Source organism: Symsagittifera roscoffensis, chromosome 2, assembly GCF_963678635.1.
Source record: "Symsagittifera roscoffensis chromosome 2, txSymRosc1.1, whole genome shotgun sequence".
Lineage (NCBI taxonomy): Eukaryota > Metazoa > Xenacoelomorpha > Acoela > Convolutidae > Symsagittifera > Symsagittifera roscoffensis.
This window is the reverse complement of record NC_087063.1, coordinates 4619041-4635413: the sequence shown is the minus strand read 5'-3', so window position 1 is coordinate 4635413 and position 16373 is coordinate 4619041. Positions and strand designations below refer to the sequence as shown.

At 33.3% G+C, this 16373-nt stretch overlaps 1 protein-coding gene across 2 annotated transcripts in view; it reads left to right on the top strand.

The window, feature by feature from the left end:
• The first annotated feature begins 738 nt into the window (after positions 1 to 738).
• Positions 739 to 16373, top strand: part of LOC134839453 (innexin unc-9-like) — a 38076-nt gene continuing 22441 nt past the window's right edge. The window contains exons 1-2 of one of the 2 annotated variants that reach the window (XM_063855002.1): positions 739 to 2983; positions 11716 to 11886. In XM_063855002.1, coding sequence (XP_063711072.1) covers positions 2812 to 2983; positions 11716 to 11886 — 343 coding nt within the window. In that variant the 5' untranslated portion in view covers positions 739 to 2811. Of the gene's footprint in view, positions 2984 to 3525; positions 3539 to 11715; positions 11887 to 16373 lie in introns of those variants that run through there. The other variant, XM_063855003.1, reaches the window with a different exon arrangement.

The following is a 16373-nucleotide window of genomic DNA, read 5'->3' as shown; positions in this document are numbered from 1 at the left end:
ACTGAGTGCGGGTGAGCTTCAGTCGAATCTTTTGTTTTCAGTTAAACACAGTCTAACTTTTTATGCTTGGCAAAATCTGAGTCTGCTTGTAGATTTTTGAGAGAGAATCGAATCATGGATAATCTCGGTTTATTGTTTCGGCTCACAATGTTTCGTTTTTTTTGGTTCGATTTGGTCTGATCTTTTTTTAATAAATTTTGACCCGGGAACTCAATTTCATACTGAGTACTTAAAATTTTTAAAGTCTGCCTTGAATTATATAAGAGTTGCACCGTATCTAGATGACAAAATGGCGGCATTGCGGCGAACAACAGACATAAACTCACTTGTAAGTTTTCGGTTAGGAGACATTAGTAATAAAAGTTTCAATAAATTAACATACAAAAATATACTATTGATTTAGCCCGTTTTCAAAAATCGGTTACGGCGTTTTGTAAAAAAAAAATCATGCTTTTGAAAAATCAAAATTGCCCGGATTTTACAATCATTTCCAGCATTTTTTGGCCTCAGTTGCACACACGCCAATAAACATGTAAGAACAGAGGCAGTTTATTGTTTCTTACATATGCATCTCATTAACTAGGTTTCTAGTTATAACATAGACAACATAACAACAATCTCAGAACGGGGTGCGTTCTTCTTATCCCCTTATTTTCCTGAAAATTTTTCCTAAGGCTCTTTCAGGCTAGAATTTCAGCCATCTGCGCCGATTTGTCAGCCAATGAAAATGCATTTTTCTTACCAGCCAAATCTATTGTAGTTGCCTATCGAAAAAAGGAAGGAGCTCTATTCAAATTATTGTGTACACAACAACAATTGAGCTAAAACGTCTTTTAAGTAGTCTCCCTTGACAATTTTTTGACGGTTTCACAAAAATATTTATTTTCACTTCACTTGGCGTTCTTTTTTTGTCTTTCATTTCTGCAAAATTATTTCGACTATGTCGTTTTCAAAGGTGTTCTGAGCCAACCACTTCTGTTCTGCTCAAAAATCCATTAGAGTTGATAATTTCCGCCTCACATAGACGGAGATTTAAACACATTTTTAGCTGATCGTTTCCGTCACAAATTATTTTAGACGTTTTAATTTGCATTTTTAAACTTGATATTTTTGTTTTCCTTCAAGGGCTTACTCTGCAGAAAGCAAAAATTATTACTTAATTTTTCGCTATCATTTTATGAAATTAAGCCTGTCAAAATAGTCCTTAAGCTACAGTTTATTCAGAGCATACGAAATTTTTCCCGACTTGTATACCCCTTTAATGTGCTCAAAAATAGAAAAAAGGCGCGAACTTATTTAATTTGCGATGGATTTACTTTTTATAAAAATGGGAAATTACAAGTTATAAATTCTTGACGGATGTTGTTCCGGGTTATTATCACTTGCATACTATTATATTAGCAATACACTGGGCAAAATACCCTTTCAGAAAGAGGGAGAGGGAACTGCTTTCGGGGGCATTTTGGTGTCAGCTAGTACACCATGTGTATATTTATTTGTTCCCAAATATGCATTAATGTTATTAAACTTTTTTTCAAAAAGTGACACAACCCAAAGCTCAAAGGAATTGAGCTTAGACCCGAACTGCTAAAGTTGTCAAGCTTAAGCCCAGAACAAAAGAGAAATTGGCCCGTATACGCAAGTGAAAAGAAAGGCAAAATCGGCCCAAATTAAATGCGAAATCCCCCATTTTTAAACAATTTGACTATTCGAGACCCGTTTTTAATTTGCGTCTCCCAACCCCATCAAGAACTTTTTCACTTTCAAGACGAAGTTCAAACCCAACACTTCGATTTAATTTCACGCTCCTCGGAACTTTTTATATTAGGAGAAATTTAATATATTCGATTTTTACTACGGTATATTACCAAGTTTCCTAATTCACAGGGTGCCTTGATGCGGCTGGTTTTCCACAATATAATTAATTAATCTAGTAAGAGTTGTCAAAGATTAACAATTCCCCATTCGAAAATATTTTCGGCGGCTAAACCAATTTCGTAACTTTATTAACCTAAGATCACTTACGATTTGCATAATGAAATTCAAGAATTATTATTATGCCATTTAACTTCTCAAGGAAAGTCGCCGTTTTTACTTGGTGAAAAGTCATCTGAAATCGTGAAGAAATATTACCATAGTTTTCACGCCCAGATATTGAAACTTCCGGACTACCTAAGATAAACCCGTCCATCTCAAGACAGACATTTCCGACAGCTATCGCGCTTACTTTACAAAAATCTTGAACCCTATTGATTGCAAATTTATTATTGCGTCAAAAGTAATTTGCAACATTTGCTTTTTAAACAACTCCCAGCTAACTGTGAACCAATTTTGAACTAAAGGGAAAAATTTGACTAATTTTCAACTAAACAGCAACTTCGAAGGGTGTTCGCAACACTGAGAATAGTTCAATTTCAAGTCTTTAGCTCTATTTGGATTCAAAGAGCAAACGGAAAAATGCCAATTGCATAACTACTTAACTTGTCTTCAAACAAAAAAGGAAATCTGTGTTTTGCGGCAAAGTCAGACCAAATAATTTTCGCTCGCTTACAAGGTTATTTTTTACCTTTGAACATCTAGTTAGCAGTTACCATAAAGACTTTCCGGTTATAAATTGAATATAACTGAAATTTTATCAAAACACGACAGAGCCTCATCATACCAGAACAGTTGGTTGTCTAATAAAACGACGGAAGAATTGTCAGAGAAAAAGTAATCGTTAATACCGAGCTCATATTTGAAGAAGAAAGCCTATTTGACGAAGAAAGACTTTTCTAATTTTACCAGAAAAAAAAAGAGAGAGAAAAGAAAATGGATCCGAACAGTGACGTCAGATTGATGCAGAACCGTTCCATGGGGGGAATGGGGGGCAAGTCGAGGGGGAGGGTGAACAGGGGGGCTGCTGCTCACTACAGGGGTCAAAGGAACATCCGACAGCGTCAACTGCAGCACTCGGCTGTCGCTGCACAGCAGCGAAATGTCGGTAAGTCGCAGTAATCGCAGAAACTATCAGATAAATTCTGCATTCTTAAGACCGATCGAGTTCTCAAACAGCTCTGGGCTCTCAAAAAATTTTAGACACTCAAAAGTTTTTTATGTTCTCAATTGACATTCATTTTTTCTTTTTTTTTGTTACTTCTTAAAACAGTAGTTAAAAAATTCTATGTTTGTTACTTGTAAATTTTAGAACTACTTTTTAAAAAAGTTCGCATTAAATTTGGATCTTTTTAACTATTTCCCCGCCTTTACAAAGGGGGGGGGGAGATTGGTTACTGGGTACAAAAGTTTGTCAATACTTAACCATTGAATTATTTGTTTATAGGGGTGGCAGTTCGTTAAGGCACCCTAGGGGGGGGATAATTAAGGAGACCCGTAAATTTTAGTCACTAGCAACTTTTTTTCCGGGGAGAGCAAAAAAGTAGGGGGGGGGGTGGGGAGAACTCATTTCACCTAAGCATTTGGTGTTGACTGTAACGATTGATTGCTTTCAAATTGCCTCTTGCAGATGATGCTGGTTTCATGCGTTTCACCCGGGCGGGTAGGTCTATGCTGATCCGGTTTTGCATTCTTAGCCTGTTGGGGTCGCTTGTCTGCTTTGGGGTGGCTTTCTATTAACCGATTGTTTTATAATCGGCTCTGCTGACCTATAGAGTCCTATACCAGTGGCGTGTAGAAGAACTTTTTTTTTACTGAAGGGGGGCCTATTGAATTAATTTTGTCATATAGAAAAAAATGGTTCTTTTAATAACTTTTGAGAAAACAACATTTTGAAAAAAAAATCGTTTTTTTTCTACTAAAAAATTGCGCTTTTTTGGAAAATCCTCCCTCTCAAAATTATTTTATCATGTTGCCAAAGGCCCTTTTAGTTGTTTTTTTATAGTCAGTCCATTTAAAAAACGAATACAATTTATTGGTACGAAAGGGGGTAACTTTGAAAAATAATTAGAAACACTAATTGGAAGGTGGGAGCAAAACCTGAACTCGCGGTGAGGATTAAACACAATCATTTGCAAAATGGAAAACCTTCATCGAATTTAATTATGTTTGTCATCATTAGTCGCCGAGGGGGATGGGGTCGGGTGATTTTGATTGAAAACGAGGATGACCTCGACATGTACTTAGCACGCCACTGTTTTCAAATATAATTTTTTATTTCACGCTTTTGGGGTTTTCTCTCAATGGATTACGCTTTTTTGCATCTTTTTTGTTCTTGCTTCAAATAAGATGTTACTTTATTTATTGTTAATTCTGTCCTACATCTATGCAAAGATTAAAACGGGTTTTAAGACTAAATTAGTAGGGGGTGTAGCGATAAGCATGCGTGCCTATTAGCATGCGCTAACTGCTATAATTAGGCGTTCATTCAATCCAATCGGAAAAATAAATTAGTTCAAGTATTTTTTAGTTTTGAAAAATCATTTGAATTGTTCAAGGACTGAAAACTCATTTACCTTAATTCAGCATTTGACATCTTAGCACGCTATGTGAGTAAATAAATTTCAATAAATAAGTCTAGAAATAGCAAAATGTTTTACATTGGCGTGCTAATAGGCGCACATGCTAATACGCCGGTCTACAAATCAATAAAACCACTAGGTATTTCGCTGAGAACTGTTGCGAAATAAAAGATGACATAGATTCTAGAACAAATATTGTAACTTTTTTTAATCGTTCAAATAATTGTTCAAATAATTGAAAGAATTTGTTAAAATTTCAATTAGCGAGACGAATTAAATTTTTTCAGTTGAAATTCCAGTAATTTGGAGGTTGTAAAAACAGCCTGAAGAAAGCTTTATCTGAACTTCGTTCATCAAGCTGTGTGAATTCTTTCAGAGGGAAATCAAAGAGGAAGTATATTATGTCTAATTGTATAACAGGTGTATTTGTAACTGTAATTGTCTTATAATCACAACGACTTTTCTCAAACCAAACTTTGTACAGGGGGACTTTCTTGGCAGCGAACGTTTCAAATTCTTGAGAGGGGGAGCATTCCGGCATAATTTAAGCCTAAAGCTACTTTTGGCTGATTTGGTCTTTTGATTCTTTTGATGTTTTTGAGGAATTCAATTTGAGAAAAGTCAAAACGTAGAGTTTTAATGTGAAATAATCTTAGTCACAGCAACACTAACGAAAACTTACACTTTTTATGTATGGTTGTTGATGTTTAAATAACTTTTTGTACTAACCTACTCATATCGGCAACAAAACAATACAGCACTGCTTGTATCAAGGCAAAGCCCTGATTTTGAGTGCACTTGAGCGTCAATGATGTAGTTTTTGCTTATAACAATTGATAAAAAAAGTTCAAAAAAGCCTACGTTTTAAAAAATACTTCATATGGATAGTTGATTTTCCCAAATTGGCATTATGCCGCCTCTTAAATTTTACGAAAAAATTGAAACAAGACTGCTCGTATCAGGGTAAAGCCCTGAATGCTCTGACTGTATTATAATTTTTATAGAGTAAGTTTAATTCAAAATAATTGATGAACATTAAGAAAGTGGAAAAGTTTCCCATTTTTATGAAAATCATTCTCCCGCATTCGTAAAAACACACACATGTTAAGTACATAGTGATATAATGTGCATTTAGCAATGTATTAAAAACGCGAAAAAAGAGCATCCTCAAATCAATTTTGATCGATTTCTAAGACGGTTTAAATCTCCGCTTAAGGGGTAATAGCACGAAATATATGGCAAATTGGTTGTCCTAAATTGTCTAAATTCGGAACGATTAAACTCCTTTAAAATTACAAAAAAACGATCAACGGTCAAGTATCATTTTAAATTTCAGCTTCTGGTAACAATAACGTTCAAATGATACGAAAAGCTGTCGAAAGTTGCTAGTTAAAAGTCAAATTTCGTCAGGAGAAAAAAACCATCCCGAGCACAAATATTTCGTCATTTTCATCGATTATTGTCGGAACAATAAAGTAAACTTTAAAGAAAAAATGCTTTTTTGAACAACAAAAGTTTATGCCTACTAGAATTAAAACACTTTAACCTGATTTCTTGCTGCCCTCGGTGTTCGGAATGCTAACTATTACTGTTGTGGGCATAAAAAATGAAAAAAAAATATGCTTGGAAAGGCCGGAACGCAAAAATTTCTTAACTTAAATTGACCATATCAATTCTGAGCCATCTATTTTCAACGCATTTGCCATGCTGCGCGAACTTTGGTCCCGATTTTCACTTAAAATATCTATTAAGTTTGGTGGACGCAATTTTACTGTTCAAATCAATGAGAAGTGCATAACACTTGAGGCCCAATATCATCGTGGACGTGACCAGAAAGACCCTATTTGTGTTTTTGGTATATTATACACCAGCAACAAGCCTGCGATAAGTTACAGGGCATTTTTTTTTAACCAACAATTGCACGAAAATAGCTACTTGTCATCAAAGCAGTTATATAAAAAGGGTCTATCATACACTTTAACGAAAAGATGGCTTACAATCGGTAGAAAAACTTTAGTTTTAATCATTAAACGGTCAATCACTCTCTTCATTTCGTTGAGCCGACCAATAGAAGCAAAAAATGCAAGAAAATCGTGGGGGTGTTCCCTCATAGTATTTCATTAGTAATTGCAAGAATTTACGTGGACTGATCGTTATGCTTGAAACAACAACTGTTTTTTTTACATCTGCAGTCACATCAACCAATTGTACCCGCTGTATAACTGAATCTGCTAAAAATGAGTTTTTGCTTAAACTATTCAACTTTTTTATAGCTATCATAAAGAGGCAATTGTTGAGTTGATCTGCATTATTTCTTAGACTGTTGAGAAAACTTGGCAAAAAATACCCGAAAACATGTTTTGCTTCATTTTTCCCAAAGTTGAAACAGTGTTGGTAGATGAAAATAAAGGTTTCCATGACTTTTATTGATTAATTTTCTCTATTTGTTTACTGGTATTTGTTTACGTTCATAGATACCGAGCGATACTTGATATCAAAGATACGAGCGTTATTTGATCGTGTTACTCGCTCGATATTAGACTAAATCTCAAATTCAAATCAGTTTCTTTCATTACTGTGACGATGTCTTAATTTTTTTTGTTTTGTTCAAATAACGACAGAGGGCTCTAATTTGATATATCACTCGGCTCATTTCGATGATTGTTTTTCGCGTGGGAAACAAAAAAAAATAAAAAAAAAACTAAGAGACACCCAAAAACAAAGTTTTCCCATGTTTAATGGTAGGAACAACAAAAAAAATGTTCTTCAGCTTTCGTCTTCAGCGGGCAATATTAGTACGAAACTAAACAAAGAGACGGATTTATTTAATAGTGAAATTCATCGATGAAATTTTCAAAATTTCCATTCTCATGTAGCTTCAAAAAGTAGTTTGTTTTTTCTTTTTATTTTTCTTCATTTGAACCAGATAATTTTTTGAGACAGGTTATAAAACGCTTGCTGCTTAGTTCTCTTAATTATCATTTATGCTTTATACAAAAAAAAATCTTTTCCAATTTCATAGCGTAAAAGACCCAAGTGGAAGCAACAATGCATGTTTCAGTGTCACAATTTTAGTTTTTCGACTACCCTGTAACGTGTTTGAAATAATAGTTGGTTTAAGAAAATGACCCAAACCTCAACGCCTAGTTAGGAGTAAGAAATTATATTTTTTTTTCGTCCAATTGAGCAATGATTGTGCCATTTAAAATGTTTCAATTAACTTTCTTACTTTTCTAAGCAACGTCTTTCGCCGTTATTAAAAATTTGGAACAGATTCTTTAATTAAATACCTCAAAATGGCCATACGTATCCTTTAACAAGTACAGAGAATTTTTCAAGCTCGGATGATTTCAGTTTCAAGCCCGATTTATCAGCATATCCATCGAAGTACAAAACTGAAAAATTGATCAACAATTATCTATATGAAAAATCGCAATTTCGATCAAAAATAAGTCACTTCATTACGAGGTCAAACTGTGCATTTTGTGAAATGTAAGCGGATTCCGCAACAAGGACGCTCATTTTGTTCTTCTTCTGTTCTTTCATTTCTTTTGATTGTTCATACAAAAAGTTAACATGTATAAAGACTTGTCTCCTGAATCCAGGAACATATAGACACAAAATTGTGCGTCTGTCCAGTGACACTTTGGCCTCGTAATGTTTCTTCAAGAATTGAAAAAAATTTGTGACTCCTTTTGATTCCAACCTAGTGTTAAATCTCAAAGTATTTTCATCGTAGCACAATTCTAGAACTATGTAATAGTTAATTGAAAAATCATGCACCAAATTCTCCAACGAATATAAAACACCAAAATTAACAGCATCAAAACTCGCAACTTGTTTCAAAATCAAAATTATCACCAAAATTGTTGCCTGTAGATCAATTTTTCTCTGTTTGAAATGAAAAATATGTGCTATGATGATGTACATTATTAAGGTGCTGCATGAAACAGTTTTAGTATTTATATCCAAAGTTAGAGCATCAACCTTGGTTACTTGCTTTCCTGTAATCAAAGATTGCCCTAACAAAAACTCCAAAAAATGTTTGAAAAACTTTCGAATTTTCCTGTCACTCAGATAATATACTTCAGTCAGTTCAATTGGTCAGTACGGGGGGAGATTATGCAATTCATCCGTTTTATGTCCCAATTTTACTTATACTGCCAAGAAATCCTGTCTAATGTCATTTTTAACGAAACAAGTTGAGTTCAACAATAACTTGAACGATTACAATTTGACTTTGGAAGTTTTTAATGATTACAATGTTTAATAGTGTGTAATTTTTTAGCTTTTGTAGTGGTTTCTCAACTTTTTACTGAGTTTGAGTGCGTTCTCAGAATAGTTCATTAGAACTTCTCGAAAGCATTCGAATCTTTTATGCTTCGAATCTTTTAGTACTAGTTGATTAGAATGCTCGCAAAACATGAACTTAATTGACAAACAAGAAAAACAACAAAAAAGATATCTTCGATTTTTAAAAATTTTTCATCGGCGCATTGAATTATAATTTTTTATCAACTCGAAAACTTTTATAAGCTAATCTTTTTGTTTCAAAGAGTCTAAATAATATCAAAATGCATGTTCGAAACTATTGTACATGGTGCAAAAATTGGGACAATGAACGCGACTTCATTTTTACTCAGAACTGACTACTTTTCAGACCGTTCTAGATCATTCTCTTTTTTGAAATCCATTTCATCTTTTCTGGTAATTTTTACAACCAAACATTTTTTTATTCAAATACTTAGATAAGATTTCCTTACAGGACAACAGAAGTATGTATTTTAATCTACTCTAACTTGTGATTGGCATTTTGAAAGTAAGCAAGAGTAAGAATTAGGCAAAATTATTCATTCAAAATTGAAATACAGCACTTCAAATCCCTTGTAAGTCTTTATTCTAATTATGAAAGTGTTTTCAGTTTCGTTGATGACAGCGCGGATGAGACGCAATTTTAGAAACTTGAAGTTGAAATGGACATAATAATAAACTATTCTGAAGTAAAAACTCATCTAATGATTTAATCACATATTCAAATTAATTTAATTTCTTTTTGAAAGGCCTGCAACTAAATAAATTTTATGATTCTAAAATTAAACCAAAATCGCGACTTAAACTTTTCTTACCATTCTAAAACATTTTTTACTCTAACATTTTAAAAGGTTTGCTGACAGTCCATTTCTAAAGATCTGCTTTTAAAAAACTTTTTATAAAAGCCGGATCAATTAACTTGGGATGCTGGTTGCAAAAAGTAATAAAAATTCTCAGAATATAAGAAACATAACTTTTTAATAGACTTCTGATTTTTTTCGTCCTGTTTTTGAGGAAAATGATTTTAATGTCATCCATGTTTTCTTTTTACATCGGAAAAAAATAATAATTGATCATTTTTAATAAGCATTTTCTTATTCACTGCTGTTTTTGAAATAACCTAGCTTCAAAATTAATGGCAATTTTACGACCATTTTCGGATTTTCATAGGTCCTAAATTGAAAAAAAAATGGTGTACAATATTTTTACCCTGAATGTATGACAATAATGCCACTGCAGCCTGTAAAAAGTCGGAAATAAATTCAGTGTACATAAAAAAATCTTAATTCCAAGTGTAGCCAGTTTAGATTTTCTCCCTCAAAGTTACACTGAGCACCTTTTTTGGGCTTGCTATAATTTTTTTTATCAAACTTAAATCAAATCACCGGTTTTTGAGAGATAATTAACTCACAATTAAGTTTCGAAGCTGAAGTATTGAAACCTGTTTGTCTATCAGGGCAAAGTCATGAATGTTCTGACGGTCTCTTAATTGGTCTCGAATTATTTTTGTTTCCGATTTTCGAAGAAAAAGCGGAATAATTACGCTTTGTGTGCTTTTTTATTCAGTCAATTTTCGACTCGTCAACTAAGCATTTTTTTGCTGAAGCATCTCAATAAACAAAAAACGATATCTCTATTCATCTCCCCCTCCCTAAAAACAAATAAAACACCATAACAAGGCTAAGTTTTTTTAAGGAAAGTGAAAAGACCATCTTAGCATTCTAAAAAATCTCGGGTTCGAAGTTCCAGATATGAAATGTTCATAAGTCACTGACGTTTTTTTTCAACGCTATCGTTTAACCTAGTAAATGTCTAGAATAGTCTTAATTTTCGTCTGTCATTTGGTTTGAAATTAAAACGTGGGGTTGAGAAAAGGTTGTTTTTATACGCCCTTTAAAACCATTTTAGGCAAAAATTTTTCCACCAGATTAAAAATATGTAAAATTAGGGTAAAAATTTTGTTTTCTGCCCTTTTTGGAAATCTTTCTGCCCTCCCCTTAAAATTAGTATATGAATGGGCGCCAAAGTAGCCTTTAGAAAAAACTTTACGGTTGGTCGTCATAAAATGAATGACATAAAATAAAACCAACTGAGGGAGCCTTTGGTTGATGGGGTGGTCGAATCCCTGAGAAAAAGAAAAGGCGTCCGCAACCCCCCCCCCCCCCAATAAATCCGTCCCTGACCATAATGCATAATGTCAAGTTTTTTTCAGAATTTTTGTGTGACATTTTTTTTATCTCTGAGCTATATGTATCTAACTTTGCCCTAAACTTTGAAAATTAATCGAATTTGAAAGTCAATTTTTCATATAAAATATCAATTTAAAGAGCTTGAAAAAAATAGTAGTAGACAAGCGCCAGAACTGTGGCAAGTTAAAACGCCAGTTGGATTTTTTTCAGTGTTTGTTTATTTGATAAAACATCGCATTAAACAAAAAACGAGATCACTATAACTATCTCCCCCACCTCCTAAAAAATAAAGCACCAAAGGCTAAGCATTTGCAAACTCGTACTTCCAAAACAGTTATCTAAATGTATTCACTTGTTCTCAATCACATCTTATAGTCTAATTCAGGGTCTTTAACTTATTCCGCCCATATTTCCAAATTTTGCAATTCTGTAGTATTCAATGTATAAATGCAGAGAGCAAAACACTGATTGCACTGATTCGTTTTGTTGATACAAATGCGATCGTTTTAATTGTAGCCAATCAAATTGAAGCAAACTAGTTTCAGTGCAAGATGTGTTGAAATATTGATTTTTGGGCGAAATAAGAAAAAAGATCCCTAATTCACAAAAGAAAAATTAATTTAACATATTTTATTTGCTAACGGTGTTTTCAAAATATAAAAGGCGGTACTGGAAGCGTGCCAAAAATTGCCCCGATGAACCTAGACTCTCTTGATTTATGTGATGTTCATGTTTTGAGTGAAAACTGATTTTTGCAGGGGCCGATATCGGTGAGTCATCTCTGGACGGAATGATGATAGGTCACGTGCTAAAAGCAGTGGTCAAGGACACCACTGATGACGGTGACTGGATAGACAAGCTGCACCACCGATACACTTCTGTTCTATTTGTAGTTCTAGCTATTCTTGTCAGCACAAAACAATACGTGGGTGAGTAGCATTTTCTCTATTTTTTTTGGAAATTAAATATCTATATTTTTCTATTATAGAATTGCGTTTTGTTGTGTTTTACATGATTTTTCATTTGGTTCTGAACGCCGCTCCACCAAGTTGAGTTTCCCTGCTGCTATCTTGCTCAAAATATAAATCAAAAGATAATTTTGAATGTTTTTGGAGTCAAAGTTCAGAGGCTAGAGGTTCGATCCCCCGGGTTGACAAATCAACTGACTTAACGTTCTCAAAAATATCCAATTTGCACATGTATTTTATTGGTTCAAACAATCTAGACTAAAAAATTTTCATTAACTTAGGCAGGTTATTTTAGAGCCAAAACTAATGGAAGCTTCTAAGTAGAAAAAAGTATAATGTTTTCTAACTTCTCCTTATGGGAAAAAAATGGAAAGCAAAACTAGTTCCATGGTATCGAAACTAGATACTTATAGCGGTACTAGCTAAATAAAACGACAGGCCATTAAAACGACCAATAAGAATTATTACATGTAAAATGAGCAGTTCGAAATTAAGCGGTTTGAATTTCTCAAAAAGACTATTGTGGAGATTTGCGTGGTGCGTCGTCTTATAGTCCCATCAAAAACAGTTGTCGCCTTAACGGCTGTCGTCTTATTTGCCGGTCACCACTTATAGCATGTCTTAAACGTACCTTTTGTCACAATTAAATGAAAATATAAAAATTCAATTTGAATTTTGACCGGTGTCTATTTTTTCCGTCTGAATTGGCGTGACAGGTTCAGTGTTCCATGGTTTAACACGACCTAATACGAAATCAACGGACCAAGCTAGGGTCACTAGAAAAAAAATCAGTTACGTAATAATTATGCACCGGGTTGACCGCCATACATTAAAAATGCTAGTCATACAGTTCCCATTTATGGCCATACAGTGTCATTATGAGAAAATGCTAGCCATACAGTTCCATAGTATGGAAAAAATGCTAGTCATATAGTATTTATACACTTTTTTAAACGTTTGAACGGTATGGTAAACTGTATGGGAATTGTATGACTAGCATTTTTTGTCAACCGGGTACTTAAAGATTCAGCGGTGATTTTTAAGCTGAAAATATTCAAATGGCATTCATTTAAAAAAAAGTGTTTTTTTTTGTGACCAAAATGTGAACTAATTGAAGATGCGCTTTTGCCCTTTCCACAAATTTTTAGCCCGCCACGTTTCTTGTTAAATTTGAGCTCTCAAATTATATAAAGGTTAATTTCATTGTTTTTCACTTGTTTTTGTGGCAACCTTTTTTAAAATTGGAGAAAATAAATTGTAGTAAATGTAGAAATGATTGGCTCCAAAAAAAAGCAAGTTACTTAAAATGAATTAGCCGACTCGAGAAGAAATAATTGAAAAAAAATTTTTCGGGAGGAAAAGCTTTAAACCTGATGAAAAAAGATGGTCACATATGAACCCACGTCTCTTTTTAGGCTATTGAGGGTGGAAAGATAGATGGATTAAAGGGGCGGAGGATGGGGGAGGGGGAGGGGGGGGTATTTAGTGTCACAAAAGAGTAGGGGGATTGTGACAGTGCTGTCAGATTGCTGAAATTGAAACTGGTTAATCTACAAATTCAATCCTTTCCCAAATTATAAAAATAGGAAAAACACGCCCGGAACAGCTAGTCTTTTTGCTATTCTATAAGTCTTTTTTTGGCTTAACTTTATTCTTTTTTTGAAAAGAATTTTTTCTTTTGCATTGTTCTAAATTGAATAAAATTTCTTTTTTTCCTTTTCAGATGAATCAGTTAATGTATCGGCTTTCTTTATAAAAAGATCAGAATTTTTTGTTGGACTGCTTCCTTATTAATAACCAATTATGGTCCGTAAATACATTTTTTCATTTCAATTGTTTATGGGACAAATTATCATTCTCATGTCTTTTTTCAGACGAATATCTGTTTTCCGTATGACGGTGTTATCAATTTTCCATTTTCGAGCTAATTTTGTATAGCTAAAATTAATGCTAACCGCAAATGAAAAATCTTGAAATGTTGAGTTTGACCTTCAAATATGATCTAATAGCCCAAATCAAAAATTATAGATCACTTTTGATGTAAAAAAGAAGGAAACTGTTTTGTGCAGTCGAAAAAAGACGCTCTTCCTTAATTAGAAGTGACATTTTTAGCACATTTTCTAATCACGAATTCTGTTCTTACTTTTTATATTACGCATCTAATCTGAATTAGACTTCCCTTCTAAGAGCATAAGCGTAAATCCCAAATTCCTGAACTTATAAATTTACATCATGTGTTTTTCTAAAGCATCTGCAGTTGAAACAAAAAATCGTTTTCTGCTGCTTCAGAAATGCTCATTACAAGAATTATGACCCCTTTCGGTTCTGTGATTACAAGTAATTAGGATGTTTGAGGCTTTTAAGTTTTTGCAAAGTGGTTTTCCTTTTTTGAAGAGCTTAGCTGAATGGTAAATAAGACAATAGCTGAAGTGTTTTTTTTGCATTTTTTTAAAAAATTTATGTTTATATGTGCCGCTAAACCTTTTATCTCATATAAACCTTATTACAGTGCTGATTTAAATTATCCGGACAAACCGAATACAACTTGGAAATTATAACGCGTGTTTCTTAAATTCGGTTAATTTCAGACATAAGTTGATGAACACACAACTTGCTGAGAATTTCAGCAGAATTAAAATGGTGCAATTGTTTATTTGCTAAATTCGGGTCCAAAGTTTAACCTCAAAAACAATTGGTTGAATTGCTGACAAAACTAGTAAAAAATGAGCCTCTTATGCAATCCAACAAGATTTTACAAGCGTGTAATCTCCAAAAATTGAAGCAAATCGTCTAAAATTTGCTTTTAAATAAAAAATAGTACTTTGGCGTCAAACAAAAAAGAATATAATTATTTTGGCGTCAAACAAAAAAGAATATCATTAGACAAAACTGAAACAATTATACCCTTCTTGAATTTTTTTGAGCTATAATGAAGGCTCCTTTTGATATATTTTGTTAGCCTCCGAACCAATAGTTTATGCGTTTTGATTGACTAAAAAGACAAAAATGGTCATTTTTGAGGTTAAAATTTACCCCCGCCCCCGATTTTTGCTATATAAATTGAACACATTAATTTTGCTGAAATTTTGCGCAAGTTTTGTGTTCATCATTTTTTGTCTGAAGTCAACCGAGTTTGAGAAAAACGCAATTTAAATTTCAAGTTTTATTCGTTTTGACCAGATAATTTAAATCAGCATAGCATTATGGAGATATCATGCCTTGAAAGTTTTGTTGTTTCAATCAAATCGATTTTAAAATCATGACTATTGATTTTCCAATCATAAGAAAAAACATGAAAAAACCTGGCGCTTAGTTTTTTTCTGCTGTATGATTCAAACTTTTAGCCTGAAAAAAAAATAATGAAAAATCTTCTAACAGTCGAAAGCTCTGAAAATTGAATTTTTTGGCTTCATATAAAATTTCGAAGGAAAGCCTAAATACATTAACATCAAAGCCTAAAAAGCCTTGAAAACATCAGAATTCTAAAATCAACCAAAACTCGCATCACTTCTAGTAACTTTCAGAACTAACAAGAAAAACAGGAGCGTACTCGAAACCGAGTTAAAAAAATTGACTTTTGGATTTTCGTGCGTGAAAGAACGTTGTAATTAATGATCTGAAGCAAATCAAATACACTATCTGCACATGATAGAGTTTCTTCTTTTATCACCAGAAATCTCCATTTATAACTGGCATACTTAACTAAGTGACTCTAACCAGGTCTACCAGTGGTGGAGATTAAATCTGGGCCGACTTTGATTGATTGTGAATAACCCATTGAAGAACCGGATTGAAATTTGAAAAAATGAACTAAGCGCTCTGCTAATACCTCCTTATTTTTCCCAGTGCAGCTGACTCCGATAATCACGTATAAAAACGTCAAGGTTGACTGATAATCCCCGCGCACCATGTTTTGATCATTAAGGCTCCATAAAAGAAATCGATTTAAGGTTTCAAAACCACTGGTACATTTTGCAATCGCTTTTGTTTGCAAATAAATGAAACGGAAAGCAAAAAATATTAATGTGAAATTATGGGGCGGAAAAACTTATTGAAAAAGTGTATAGCTCTGCAGAAAGATCAATTTTACTCATATATTATTTTTATAGAATATCAAAATCAAATTACAAAGAATAAATCAGACTTTATTGTAAAATTGATTCCTTGAACATTAAACTCAGCTTTGATTAAGGAAACACTCGTTCATTTTAACAAAAGTCATTTTGTTTATTAGGACCGAAGAAACTGAAAAAAAATGTTGTTTCACAATAACGAAAGATTTTAGCAACGCCTGCATTTTTAGTGATTTTTTTAACCTACAGAATTCATTTTGACAACATCGATAGAGTTTTGGCATTTAATGAAGAAATGCAATCACTAATCAAATGTATACAAAGTTTTTTCACTCTTCCGCTGTGATTACTTTTTTTTGAGCCATCTGTCATCAT